This window comes from Hordeum vulgare, chromosome 3H (assembly GCF_904849725.1).
Source record: "Hordeum vulgare subsp. vulgare chromosome 3H, MorexV3_pseudomolecules_assembly, whole genome shotgun sequence".
Taxonomy (NCBI): domain Eukaryota; kingdom Viridiplantae; phylum Streptophyta; class Magnoliopsida; order Poales; family Poaceae; genus Hordeum; species Hordeum vulgare.
Window position 1 is genome coordinate 532,211,498 of NC_058520.1, and position 14,570 is coordinate 532,226,067.

A 14,570-nucleotide genomic window follows, 5' to 3' on the forward strand; every position below is an offset into this window, starting at 1 on the left:
TGTCTCGGGTCATGTCTACATAGTTCTCGAACCCGCAGGGTCTGCACACTTAAGGTTCGATGATGTTTTAGTATAGTCGAGTTATATGTGTGGTTACCGAATGTTGTTCGGGGTCCCGGATGAGATCTCGGACGTCATGAGGGTTTCCTTAATGGTCCAGAAACGAAGATTGATATATAGGATGGTTTCATTTGGTCACCGGAAAGTTTCGGGCATTTCCGGCAATGTACCGGGAGTGACGAATGGGGTCCCGGTGTTTACCGGGAGGGGCCCACCCACCCGAGAGTGAGACCAAGGCCTAGGGTGGCGCACCAAGTCCTTAGTGGGCTGGTGGAGTCAGCCCAAGAGGGCTATGGCGCCACAAGCAAAAATACAAAAGGAAAGAAGAAGAAAAAGGAAAGAGGGAGGTGGGAAGGAAGAGGAGGACTCCTCCTTCCTAAACCAAATTAGAGGAGGGGGAGTCCTCCACCCTTGCGGTCGGCGCACCCTTGGGGCCCTTGTTCCCCAAGGCTAGCCCCTCCCCTCCTCCTATATATATTGGTGGTTTTAGGGCTTTTTGAGACACAACTTTACCACGTGCAACTCCAGCCTATTCTACATAGTTTTACCTCTAGATCGGATTTCTACGGAGCTCGGGCGAAGCCCTGCAGGAGTAGATCATCACCACCACCGGAGCGCCGTCACACTGCCAGAGAACTCATCTACTTCTCCGTCTTGCTTGCTGGATCAAGAAGGCCGAGATCGTCATCGAGTTGTACGTGTGCTGAACGCGGAGGTGTCGTCCGTTCGGCGCTAGATCGGAACAGATCGTGGGACGGATCGTGGGACGACGGTGATTTAAATCACGAAGCTGTACCACTACATCAACCGCGTTTCTTAACGCTCCCGCTTAGCGATCTACAAGGGTACGTAGATCCACTCTCCCCTCGTAGATGGACATCACCATGCTAGGTCTTCGTGTGCGTAGGAAATTTTTTGTTTCCCATGCAATGTTCCCCAACACTTATATATTCCAGAAAAATTCTCCATGAAGTTTCAGGTCATTTGGAGCAACTTGATTTTTCTCCCTTTTTCTCGGTTTCTCGGTCCAGAATTCTAGTTTTCACATACTTCCCTCTTTGTGATGTACCTTGCGTATTCAGAGAGAAAAGGCATAAAAGTTACATAATAATAGGGAATAATAAGATCCATGATGCAAAATGGACGTATCATGGCGCATCATGACCACGTGTTTGATATTACATAACATGATCACAAAGGATGCGAGGGGTCAACTACATGACTATCACTATTAGAATGAGGGAAACAAAATTTACATACCACCGGTTCAACTAGAGAAGGATGAACGGCGATTGCACAAAAAAATCTTGAAATGTGTTGAAAGATAGAAGATTGCGCCGGTCATGAACAACTTTGCCATGATCTAGTTGAGTCTTTGTGGGCACTTTATGGTCAATAAACTTCATACTATGTTTATTTGCAATGTTTTGAACCATCGGTTATGTTTGAATTAGAATGTGGAACTAAATTTCATATAGTGTTGCTTCAGAATTATTTTTTAAGTATTGTCGTTTGATGTATCATTGTGTGCTACGATGATATTAGACATATGCATATGTCATTTGTATTTATGTTTATTGGAAAATATGATAGTTATGTTTTTACCAGAAGAAGTTTAGGGGGAACTGACAAGAGTTGATCCCCATAATTTTACATTCATGTAGTAAACCGGTTTTATAGGAAGATATTTTGGGGAACTATTTGAGTTGCTCTTAAGAGCATCTTTATCCAATCCCACAAAAGTCATAGTTGAGTGGAACCTTTTTTTTATTTGATAAATTAAGTAGTATTTAGCCGATCCCTCAAAATTTTAATCCCTCGTATTTTGATTTTTTCCAAAAAAATAACCCCCACTATCCCAAATTTGTTCTAGAGTGAGCTCTTCTCAACAAAAATAGGGATGCGATATGATGACCCACAAGTATAGATGGCCGCAACACTTTTCAAGGGTAGTATTTCATCCAAATTTATTGATTCGGCACAAGGGGAGCCAAAGAATATAATCATGATAAGCATATGTGTTCAGATCTAAAGTCATGGCACTCAAACCCTAGTGACAAGAAGTAAGCATAACAAAGTCATAGCAAGATCAATGTAAGAACATGGTGGATACTAGGGATCAATCCCTAACAAATTAACCCGATTACATAAAAAGTATCATCCATCACCATCCAGTATGCCTACAATGGAATTACTCACTCATGGTGGTGAGCATCATGGAATTGTTTATGGAAAGAGGTTGGTGATGACGACGGCGACGAATCCCTCTCTCCGGAGCCATGAACAGATTCCAATTTAGGGCTCCAGATGAAGACCATGAGGTGGCAGTGGCTCTGTATCACAAAACACGATGGAACTTTCTCTCTATTTTTCCCTCGGGAACACGAAATATGTAGGCTTGGAATTAGGCCAGTCGGAGGCTTGTGGGGGCCCACGAGTTTGCGAGGCGCGACCCGTGGCTTGTGCCCCCCTCGTGGCTCCCCTCCGATACTCTTTGCTCCGGTACTTTTTTATTTCATAAAAAATCTTGCAAAGTTTCGTCCAATTCCGAGAACTTTTATTTCTGCACAAAAATAACACCAATATAGGTCCGCTGAAAACAACACCAATCTGTGTTAGTTTCATTCGAATCGTGCAAATTATAGTCTAAAACAAGAGCAAAAGTGTTTGGAAAAGTAGATACGATGGATATATATCACGCTGCAAGCCTTCCCACTGGATTGAAGCCTTCCTCTTGATCCTGATGCAGTCATCACTCGCCCCGCTGTCGGCGAGGCCAGACCCGATGGTCGCTGGAATGGAAAGCTCCAACTTCACATCACCCTCGTCGATGTCGGAGACCCACCTTCGATCTTCAATTCGGCATCAAAAGCATCCAAATAGTGGTGTCAAAGCAAGGATATCATCAAGAGATCTTCGACAAGAGCGTCTGTTACCACAACCACCCTTGGCTCATCTCCGGTAAATGGGAGTGCCACTCGTTGGCAAGGCGATGGATAGCACGACGGCGCTAGGAAGAAGAATAAGGTGTCACTCACCCCGCTGCCTCCCCCTCGGCCTCTTATGTCATTGGAGCCTAGCCAACCCACCACTCCTTCAACCTTAGGGGCTGAGGACTATTGAATTCATAGGAGATAAAAAGTGAGGTCAGTGTTCTCGAGAAAATTACCGCAAGGTATTTTTACCATTTTCTTTGCAATTGCTCAATTGAATGATGTGATACTATGTTACTTTGCTATTTTAGTGAGCAATCGAATGAAGATGTGGACTATTTCATGTCATAATTGAACAACCACACATTTTTCCTCGTTAACAATGCCATGTCCATGCTCTGTAGCCACGAAATGAGAAGGAATGTTAATGTAGAGGTGAAGGAGAAGCTTGAGGAGTAGGACACCCAAACAACCAGAAAAAGTCCTACACGGTCATGCAACTACAAGACCAAGGAAGATGAAGCTTTTGTGTGATGCTTGGATGAACATTCCTGATGCCACGACCGAGGCCGATCGAAAAAATGACAAACTTTGGTCAAGGATCGAGGAGTTCCATGGTAGCCATGTGTTCATTCCCTTCAACCGCACAATCAGTTCCCTTACTCATCGTTTGAGTATAGTCCAAGACTAATGCAATATGTGGTACAAATCTATTGATCAAGTCAACCTAGCGCTGCCGAGTGGAATGCCCATCAATGAGTATGAGCTCATCATTCAAGCTCTTATCAAGGCTTTATTTCTATTTTGCTACAAGGTTCTTGTTAGAAATGAGAAGTGCACAGTGAGGAACTATGAACACCGAAGAGGCAAAGCTTTAGCATAGTTATTGATGATGATGATGATGACTTGGTAGAGAAACCGTCCACTTCCCAAAAACCGTTTGGATGAAAAAGTAATGCAAAGGCAGTCAAGCAACATGGTATTGTTGGAGCATGCAAGGAAAAGCTTGTTGCGATGTGGAGGCAAAGAGAGCATTGACGACAAAACAGAAGGAAGAGAAGTTGACTCGTTTCTACGAGATGAATATGATGGAGGAGGCGAGGTGGAAGGCCAAGGCGGTGACCAGGAAGATAAAGGTGCAAGCGGAAGAAAAAAAAATGGCTTGGGACTGAGGTGCAAAGGCTTGCAATTTAGTGTGATGAAAAAAAGATGAATATTGTAGAGCAAAGTCTTGATTGGAGGTTGAGGAACAAAAGAAGAAAAGAGTGGGCAAGGAGTGTGCTATAATGTTCATGCATCCTGACAAGATGAATGAGAGGGCAAGACATATCAGAAGTTAACTCGTGGGGACATCTTGGCTAAGTTATTTAGTGGTGGTAAAGACAGTGATGATGGGGGCGACAGTGGTTGTTGCATCACTGTTTGCAGTGGCAATTATGGTGCTAGTGATGGCGACGCGATTGTGTGAGCCCATGTGAACTACGGTGCATTTTTGTCCATCATGTGCTTGGTGGTTTTTAAACTATCTTTTTTATTCGGTGCCTTTTGACACAAATTGTTTGTTTTAGTTGTTTGTACTTGATTTATGCTTGTAGTTGAATGATGTGTAGTTGATTTATTCGGGGCATTCATAACTGTATGAAGATCATTTATGCTTGTAGTTGAATTATGATGTAGGACATTTAAATTGTTATATTTGTTTCCAAATCTGGTGCATTTGTTTGAGTTGTTTGTACAAATGTTTTCATCAATTGTTTCTTTTTGAGGGGTCAAGTTTTGAGTGATCAACTAAGTGAACAAAAGTATAAATTCCCTAAAAGGTGATGAATTAATGGATGAGAAATTAAAATTTGAGGGGTCGGTCGGATATGCTCTAACCAGATGGATCCGATAAGCTTGGTACTTGTGTTGCTTTGATGACCAACTTCTTCGTACGATCGGGTTTATTGGGATTGCTCGTATTTTGCATCAGTTTTCTATTATGAATTTGACTACCAAAATATATTATATATGATACAAAACATATACTCCCTCCTTTCTGGTTTATAGGGCTCATCTCAAAATTTTATTTTCATTATATTAGGCTCATTTTGAGTCTAATTGAGTTAAAGTGCTTTGAGTCCCATGCCATATTTAATTCATAGAGTTTAGAGAAAGAAGATGAGTGGTTATGCATGCATCATTTTCTACATCCATCATGCAAGTCCAATAAGAAGGAGGATGCTACATTTATTGCCTTGGAAATTGAATATGTGAGAAATATTTCATTGACTAGTTAAAACTAGTGTCACCCACTCACAAGTCACCTTGGTTGATGAGATTTCAGATTTAAACCCTATAAACCGGAAAAGGGGGGAGTAGTTGAACTCATTTTTCTTTTACTACTCCCTCCGTCACGGTTTAGAAGGCATAGTTAAACTTGCGTGCGTTTCCAAAATAGACAAGGTTTAAGGCGCGAAAGCAATTACTCTTATTAATTAGTACTAGTACTACTCATGCATTCGCCCTCCCAATTTGTTGCTCAAGCATTAGTACTAGTATTATCTCAGTTGATTAGGCGCATTAGCATCTACACCTACTACATCTCACAACCAATCGGTGATTACCTTGATCCCACAGATTTTCCAAGCGTGCCTTCTAAACCGTGACTGAGGGAGTACTGCATATAGCTCATACATTATTAGTTAAATTTACTGTCAACATTTCACCTGAAATACTAACACTAGTAAATCCGGATGGAGAAAGTAATGACCAATTGTAATTAACGCACTACCCGCAAAAAGAAAACGCACTGGTTTAACCACTGGAAGCATTGGATCCGAACCTTGCCCAATGGGGGAGTCTGACGGCGCAAAACGTTGAATGCCGGTGTTGTAGCGGCCCTATCAGAGATCCGTTTAAGCCCCAGCTCTGCTTCAAGTCCCTATAAATACTTACCGACCAAACCCCCGTCCTGCTGCTCCATAGCCGCACCAGACTCCCACACCCCCACGCCACGCCACGCCACGCCACGCCTGACGCCTCGGCGGAGAAGATGGACAAGCACGCCGCCGTCGCCGCCGCCGCCGCCGCCACAGCATCAGGGGAAGACGTCGAGACGGGCGAACACGAGCGCAAAGGTGCGCCGCCCCTCCCTCCCTGTGCTCCCTCGTCTCGATTTTCCTGCCTGGTTTATAGGGGTGTTCGTTTAGCGTGCACGATTCCTCCTGGGGGTCGGATTGATCGGCCCCGCCGGCTTTTGTTTGTCCGTTGCAGGGACGGTATGGACGGCGACGGCGCACATTGTGACGGCGGTGATCGGCTCCGGCGTGCTGGCGCTGGCGTGGAGCGTGGCGCAGCTGGGATGGGTGGCAGGGCCGCTCGCGCTGGTGGGCTTCGCGTGCGTCACCTACTACACCTCCACGCTGCTCGCCAACGCCTACCGCGCGCCCGACCCCGTCACCGGCGCCAGGAACCACACCTACACGGACGCCGTCCGATCATACCTCAGTACGCGACCCAACCCCCTCCCCCGCTGTTCCTCCACGAGCACACCAAAAAATTCTCACCCCAATCAATGCCTGAAACTCAAACTTTTTTCCCCAGGCCCCAGAGAGGTGTTCATGTGCGGGATCGCCCAGTACGGGAACCTGTGGGGCACCATGGTCGGCTACACCATCACCGCGACCATCAGCATGGTGTGAGTATCGTCAAACCAACAACCAAAAATTCAGTCCACCTCCTCCTCACCACGAATCAAACTATGACAAAATTATCATTCAGGGGCATGCTGAATCCTGTTCTTTTTCTCTTTGTGCGCTCTGTTTGCGAAGTGCGATCAGGAGGTCGGACTGCGTCCACGAGAACGGCCAGGGCGCGCGCTGCGACGCGCCGGGGACCGTGCTCATGCTGGCCTTCACCGTGGTCCAGGTGGTGCTGTCCCAGTTCCCCGGCCTGGAGCACATCACGTGGCTGTCGATCGTGGCGGCGGTCATGTCGTTCGCCTACTCCTTCATCGGGCTGGCGCTCTCGGTGACGGAGTGGGCGTCGCACGGCCTCCGACCCGACGGGAGGATAGCAGGCGCTACCGCGGCGTCGTCCAGCAAGAAGACTTGGGACGTGCTCCTTGCCCTTGGGAACATTGCCTTTGCTTACACTTTCGCAGAAGTGCTAATTGAGATCCAGGTAGGCATGGATGATGATGGATTCAGATACTCAAACTTCTAGAAATGATATGTTTGCTCAGACTTCAGAACTCTGAACTGATTGACACATCAATACAGGAAGGTTTTTTGTTTCAGAACATTACTCAAGTGGGAATGCTTTTGTCACTAACTTCTGACTTGTTTTGTTTGCAGGATACACTGAAGTCCCCACCATCTGAGCACAAGACCATGAAGAAGGCAGCAATGTATGGAATCGGAGCCACCACCATATTCTACATCTCTGTTGGCTGCGCCGGATACGCGGCATTTGGTTCAGATGCTCCCGGCAACATACTGACGGCCCCCGGGTTAGGGCCATTCTGGCTCGTCGACATCGCCAACATGTGCCTCATCCTCCATCTCATTGGGGCATATCAGGTCAGTACATCTCAAATCAGAAATTCAGGATTGCATTTGCCATAAATTTGTCAAGCTCAAGTGCTTGGAATGAGCCTTGCAGCCCAACTGTTCAACAGCTTGAACTAAATGTTTTCCTCAACACAGGTCTATGCACAGCCCATATTCGCTACAGCAGAGAGGTGGATTGTCTCCAGGTGGCCAGACACAAAGTTCATCAGCAGTGCATACACGGTCAGCATCCCGCTCATGCAACGAGGCTCGGTGACCGTCGCGCCTTACAAGCTCGTCCTACGGACCGTCATAGTTATCGCAACAACTGTGGTGGCAATGATGATACCCTTCTTCAACGCGGTGCTAGGGCTCCTCGGCGCCTTCAGCTTCTGGCCGCTAACCGTGTACTTCCCCATAAGCATGCACATTGCCCAGGGGAAGATCACCAAGGGGCTCAAGTGGTATCTTCTGCAAGGTTTGAGCATGGTCTGCCTGATGATCTCAGTGGCAGTGGGAATAGGCTCTGTGACCGACATCGTCGATAGCCTGAAGATCTCCACCCCTTTCAAAACTGTCAGCTAGAGGATGTACAAGACTTGTAGAATAGCAGTTGAATCTGTAGGCTGAATCTCTGTACCGTATCATTTTTCTCTGATGTCCACGTATCGGGATGTGATATCCGATCAGTTCCGCAAAGATTTGGAGCTAACAGCTTGTCTGGATCGGTTGTAATGACCCATTGGCCTGTTTCTACTACCTCTCTAAATAAACTTGCAAGAATGACTAACATGTAAAATAGGAAGTGCTGTGTTAAAGGACATGCTCCTCTCTGATAAAATCGGGCCCATTCGATCCAAGTAGTCGAAATTAGACTACGCTGCTATGTTTCATCATTATCTAACAGTGCAGTACAATAAGTCATCATCTAACATTTTTACAGAAACTGCAAGCTATATGACTGAATTTATACAGAAACTGCTGCAGATACATGGCCTATGAGGCTACCAGATGCTACTACATCTCCAGGTTATTATTAACAGCCTTCTAGTTACTTGCTTCCAGCTCACTAGTAATACATTCTATGGTCCTAATCGGCTACTTCAGAGTGTTGTTGCTATTCTGAGTGTAAAGGTCCTCATCCTGTTGATAGTGGCATCTTACAAAGAAAGGTAACCTGCTTTTACTTATTATTCTTGTTCTTTGCCCTCCGAATACGGAAGTAGAATCAGTGTCCATAAGCATTTTCACAACTTCTCTCGTCGTCAGTCGCTCAGAAGGGGCTCGAATAATTCAAATAATGGCAGTGCTAAAGACCTTTATTACATCTTCTGATGCATAGTTGCCAAATTTTGATCAAGAACCTCTGCGGTATTTTTGGTCAGAAGAATGGGATCAAACCCAGGACACAGTTTCCAGTTCACCTTCAAACTGGTAGTCTGTCCGGCTACGTCCACTAAGAAACTCCGACGGCACACCACTAGAGCTCACGTCACTCTCTTCGTCCGCCTTGAGAGAATATGGAAGCTCTGCAGTTCAGATATAAGCTGACGTAAGACTTAAAATCTTCAGACTGCTATCTTAAGGTAGTATAATATGCATCTAAACAAGAATAAGCAATACATCACATGTTAAATTTACTACTAATTATACCTGGATAGATCTGCATTAATGACTGATACCAAAAATCTGTAAGAATATTAAGAAGAAACCACAAGACAAACTGCATCTATTAACATATACTGATATCAAGTTACAGATGCTACAGCAATTATACTGATTTAACTGTCAAACTAAATAGTTTGTGCTTCATTTCATTAGACGGCGTTATTTGCCAGGACAGGACAAGACGAATACTGAAGTAGTTGAGTTTGAGTAGCACTGGAAAATTATTTTCTACAGTCCTCACACAGAAGACTAAACGTTAAACCATTACAGCATTATAACTACAAAAAGAGATGTAAAGATAACTCAATGTAAGTGGCAAGATGTCTCAACTTACAGCGAGCTATTTAGCCATGGGTACCGGCAAAGCAGCTGATGTATTGACCCCTCGCGCATGGAAGGACTCGGCAATCCACTTTGAGTCACTGTCATCACCACTCTCGGTGTCTTGCTTTCTGTTGATATCCTCAAGCCTGTCATTTTCATATCTCAGACATGCCAATCCAGATAGGAGAACAACCAAAGAGATCACCATGATCAGCACAGCAAAAAGCCGCCTCCGTGAGAAGCTACGATGGTTGTCAATCCATTGGCAAGAGCGTAAACTGGTGGCAGATTGCCTCCACCTTTCTGGAGTGTCAGGGACACAAAGGTCAGAGTTTTCAGAGAATGCATCATCTTCGGCAATCATCAGGAGCTGTGGGGGGATTGGTCCAGACAAATTGTTGTGAGAGAAATCAACATAGCTTAGCCTCAGTGACTGCAATGCATCAGGGATCTCACCAGAGAACATGTTATAAGATAGATTGAGTGAATTCAGCATCAAAAGGGAGCCAACTGTGTCAGGAATTTGGCCAGACATAGAATTCTCTGCAAGATTAAGGTCAACCAGGCTGTTGCACAAACCAATTTCTGGTGGTATTGACCCTTCCAGTGCATTCTGTTCCAAATGCAGGTATGATAATTGCTTCAGGTTACCTATCTGTGCAGGGATTTGGCCAGAGAATCTGTTGTTGGAAGCAACCAGCTTCTGCAGCTGAGAGAGATTTCCCAGCTCCACTGGAAGTTCACTAGAGAAGTTGTTGTTCTGAAGAAGCAGCTGGGTTAGGGTGGCTGAAATGCTTATATCAGAAGATATTCCTCCAGTAAATCCATTGTTAGCAACATCAATGATTACAGCATTAGGCAATCCCCACATGCCATGAGGAATGCTCCCACTGAACTGATTTTGACTCACTCTAAACCTCTCTAGTGTCTTGCAAGAAGAGTAAGAGGTGGGGAATTCACCTGAGAAGTTGTTGCTCAAAGCCAGTAAAAACTGCAGTTTGTTGCTTTGACACAGGAACTTCGGAAATTCACCGGTAAAATAATTCTCTGATATGTCAATTGCATTGAGTGGTGAGAACCGGCCAAGGTTGGCAGGGAACTTTCCTGAGAACTGGTTTTCATAAGTTGAAAATGACTCAAGAAACTCCCAGTCCCCCAGTCCAGCAGGAAGCTCACCATAGAAGTTGTTCCTGTATATGTGGAAGACCTTAAGCTTCTTCAGGCTAGCAATTTCCTTGGGCAGTACACCAGTGAGTTGATTCTGAGACACATCAAATTCAGACAACAATGTCAGGTGTGCAAGCTCAGGAGGAATTTCACCAGTCAGGTTGTTTTGGTAGAGCTCAATCTTCCACAGGTTGCGCAAGTTGGATATCGCCTTCGGGAACACACCGGTCATCTGATTGCGTGAGAAGTCCAGAGTCCCAAGTGATTCCAAGTGAAATACTGAAGCTGGTATCTCTCCTCTAAGGTTGCATTGCCCCAAGAATAGCCATGTCAGGTTCTTCAGGAGTCCAATGCTTTCAGGAACACCAGCTTCATCGAAACTGTTCTCTCCTAGGCCTAATTCAGTTAGGCCTGATAACATGCCGATCCACACAGGAAATGCACCAGAAAAACTATTTGTTGATAAGTCAAGAACTTGTAGCTTGAGCAATGATGAAAGATCATGCAATTGGCCTGTCAAGCTGTTCATTGACAAATTAAGAACTTGCAAATTTGTGCAGTTAGTCAGTGCAGCAGGGATAATGCCTGAGATGGAATTTGCACTGAGGTCCAATGTACGCAACTGGTGGAGAAGAGAAAATGATGGTGATATTGTGCCTGACAGCGAGGCATTTGAAAGTGATACTCCTGTGACCTCACCAGAAATTTTATTGCACGTTACACCGTGAAATTGGCACGGCGAGTGAGATTCATCCCAGTTGCTCAGGTAATTCTGTGGATCTTCCACACAACTTTTGATGTCAAGGAGTGCATCTCTTTCCAGACGTAAGGATGTGGATATTCCAACATTGGCAAGTAGGAGAATGCACCAGAAATATATCTGAAGAGGTGAGGTTGGCATCCTGTGTACCTGAAAATAAGGGACCCTAAAAATTAGTAATGGATCTGATGAAAATATAAATGCCTAGATATTTCCACAAAACTAGACACTCCTTAAATTCCAGAAACGAATAAAAGCAGTGTGCAGTTGGCTATCACCATAGTGATCTTTGAAAGAAAAAAAAAATTAGGACGGTTCATGGAAATTGGAGCGTGAAAAGACTTCAAGACAAATCGTTGTACTGAATAAACGTGGGGACCAAGCTACTAAAGGGATACAGTTCTTTTTAGCCTAGCATCCTACTAGCAAATATCAGTCATCTATTTTCTTGAGAAATATAAATGTACTCTCTGATATACCAAATTCTCTTCTAAGTCTCTAAGCACCACAGACTTATTCGGAAACCTATATGCAGATATTTTCACATTTACATTGGATATACGCACATCTTTTCTTCTCTTCTAAGTTTCTAAGCACCGCAGACTTATTCGGAAACCTATATGCAGATATTTTCACATTTACATTGGATATACGCACATCTTTTCTTCTCTTCTAAGTTTCTAAGCACCGCAGACTTATTCGGGAACTTATATGCAGATATTTTCACATTTACATTGGACATACACACATCTTTTCTATCCTCTCGGATAACTAGAACCGGATCTTGGATGTGTTAAATGTACTCTCTGAATACCAAATTCTCTTCTAGTAAGTTTCTAAGCACCGCAGACTTATTCAGAAACCTACATGCAGATATTTTAACATTTACATTGGATATACCCAATCTTTTCCCAGCCTCTCGGTCTCGGATAACTAGCTAGAAGCGGATCTTGGATGTGTTCATACTTCATGTCGACACTTGACTCATCCAGCAAGTGGTCGCACACAACGATTCCAAACCCGGAGCAGAACACGGGTCCTTATTACCGTTGTCTCTAGCACGTACGGCCATTTCTCTTTGGTCAAAAAAGAAAGGAAAAAAAAACATATGGCCATTGCCTAGTATTTCGTCACGCGACGGCGAAATGTGAGTTCTGGTCAGTGCAGCAGCAGATCGTTGCCGGCCACACAGGATCGAAGGGTGAGGGTGCGCGCTACTGGATGATGATCTGCAACTATATGGGCTCCCCTGAATTATGTTCCACGCCTTCTGCATGCACCATCTTGGCACTTTGCTGAACTATGCTTTGTCCAGTACTGATGAACACCAAAACATCGCTGTCAGAAACATGAACCATGCGTATGGAACGCTGATTCCTCTCTCTCTCTCTCTCTCTCTCTCTCCAATGAACCTAACCACTAGCAGCAATATTGCTCCGCTGTTCTCTTGATCAGAAAAGCTACCCATGCTGATTGCTTCCAGGCATGGATGGCCACTAGTCTCTGATACTTCTCTCTGTTCATTATGTTTCCAAGAGCTGGGCGTTGGCTAGATCATTTTCTTTGTTCTTTTTACTCGTAGTTAGTATGCTTTGTTTGTTTTGCTCCCTTCTTTGTATCACTCTTTATTACTCCCTCTGTTCAGAAATATATATAAGATGTTCTGCATATTTCAATATGGACTACAATTATAGACTAAAATAAGTGAACAAGCACTCTAAACTGCCTCTACATACGTCCGAATCAGAAAAAACTTGCTCCATATAACATCTGGCAAAGGAGAACGGAGGGAGTATTATTACCTAAAGAAAATTACCGTAGAGCAAGTGTTCAGAGTTGGAAAACAATATGCTCACGCGTCAGAGCCAGTGTGCCACGCACGTGAAGTGTGGCACTTACCATATGGGGGAGAGAAAAATGTCCATGTAGCAGTTGGTACCGTAAACTAGTTCCTGTCCTGGTATCGAAGGGAGAAATGTAACTGCGCGCAGAGAGGAGAGGAGAGGAGATGGAAGAAGGGACGCACCAGCTAGAAGAAGGAAGGCAGGGAAGGCAGGATTCCTTGGCCTCGACCGATCTGGCAGACTGGCCAATGGAGGAGAGAGAGAGAGAGAGAGAGAGAGAGAGAGAGAGAGAGCAACCGGCGGGCGAGCTCTGGGGCTAATAAGTAGTGGAGCGAGAGGGACGGAGCAGGAGAGAGCGGCCACGGAGGCAGGAGGCGCGGGCGCCTCTAGCTTTTTGGGGAAATGCTCTCAACTCTCTCTGAAGCCTGCTCCGTCTGATATCCGCCGCTGTATATATAGCGGCCGGTGGCGGCGGTCGGTTCATTGCGTCTCGGGATTCGCACTTGCACCCCCGCCCGTGCGTGGTGGGCGCGACAAGGACGGGTTTTACACTAGACGGGCAGCAGACAAGGCGGGACGGGCCCCGTCCCGTCCAGCCCTCCCACCGGCGCGACGGGGGAGGCAGCCGGAATCTTCTATCCTGTGGTGGATCGCGGGAGGCTAGCTGCGGCGGGGGCGGCATCGGTGGTGGCCTGGTCTGGTCTGGTGGACGCTGCCATCCATCCACTGGGCGAGAATGAAAGCAACGGCCGCGTCGCGCCCGGTCTCCGGCTCGGCCGTGCCCGTACGTGCCGCGCCCCCGTGCCCGCGCGTCGACGGGGGGCGGATCGCGGACGCGCTGAGTCACCGGCACTAGAACGCCGGTGGAGTCGAGAGGAGTAGTGCCGAGCTCAACTGTTGTTCCTCTCCACACCGCCGTGCCTTGGTCTTGGTGCAATGCAAAACGAACGGAGCAGGGCGGTCGATTTTTCTCAACCTTTGAATTGATGAAACGCCCGCTCGGTTTCGGTTTCAACGACGGTAGGTAAGGTAGGTTCATGGACAAGGAGGCGCCAATCATCGAGAGCCTCGGTTGGAGCTAGGGGACAAGGACGCCACCAACAGAAATTCGAGTCAAAGATCTGCTGAACCACCTCACTGCCCTACTGTTTAGAAGCAAATACACAACTAGTAAGTACTACTTCCTCCGTTCCTAAATATAAGTCTTTCTAGAGATTCCACTAGTGAACTACATACGGATGTATATAGACTTACTTTAGTGTGTATATTCACTCATTTTGCT

The 14,570-nt window shown here is 45.7% G+C and overlaps 2 protein-coding genes across 3 annotated transcripts; one reads left to right on the forward strand and one right to left on the reverse strand.

Moving 5' to 3' along the window:
- Nucleotides 1–5,953: 5,953 nt before the first annotated feature.
- On the forward strand, nt 5,954–8,324 carry LOC123444742 (amino acid permease 6-like). Its single transcript, XM_045121565.1, has 6 exons — nt 5,954–6,112; nt 6,249–6,482; nt 6,579–6,672; nt 6,806–7,157; nt 7,331–7,555; nt 7,682–8,324. Exons 1-6 carry the CDS (start codon nt 6,028–6,030, stop codon nt 8,108–8,110), a joined length of 1,419 nt encoding a protein of 472 aa, XP_044977500.1. The 5' UTR covers nt 5,954–6,027; the 3' UTR covers nt 8,111–8,324.
- A 51-nt stretch (nt 8,325–8,375) lies between these two features.
- On the reverse strand, nt 8,376–13,718 carry LOC123444741 (receptor protein-tyrosine kinase CEPR2-like). Of its 2 annotated transcripts, none has more exons than XM_045121563.1 (3): nt 13,471–13,718; nt 9,528–11,594; nt 8,376–9,054 (listed from the first exon to the last, which is right to left on the reverse strand). In XM_045121563.1, the coding sequence occupies exon 2, from the start codon at nt 11,583–11,585 to the stop codon at nt 9,534–9,536; it is 2,052 nt and encodes a 683-aa protein (XP_044977498.1). In that variant the 5' UTR covers nt 11,586–11,594; nt 13,471–13,718; the 3' UTR covers nt 8,376–9,054; nt 9,528–9,533. The 2 variants fall into 2 exon arrangements, with proteins under 2 accessions (XP_044977498.1, XP_044977499.1); XM_045121564.1 differs by lacking the exon at nt 13,471–13,718 and adding an exon at nt 13,247–13,401.
- Between the last annotated feature and the right edge of the window lie 852 nt (nt 13,719–14,570).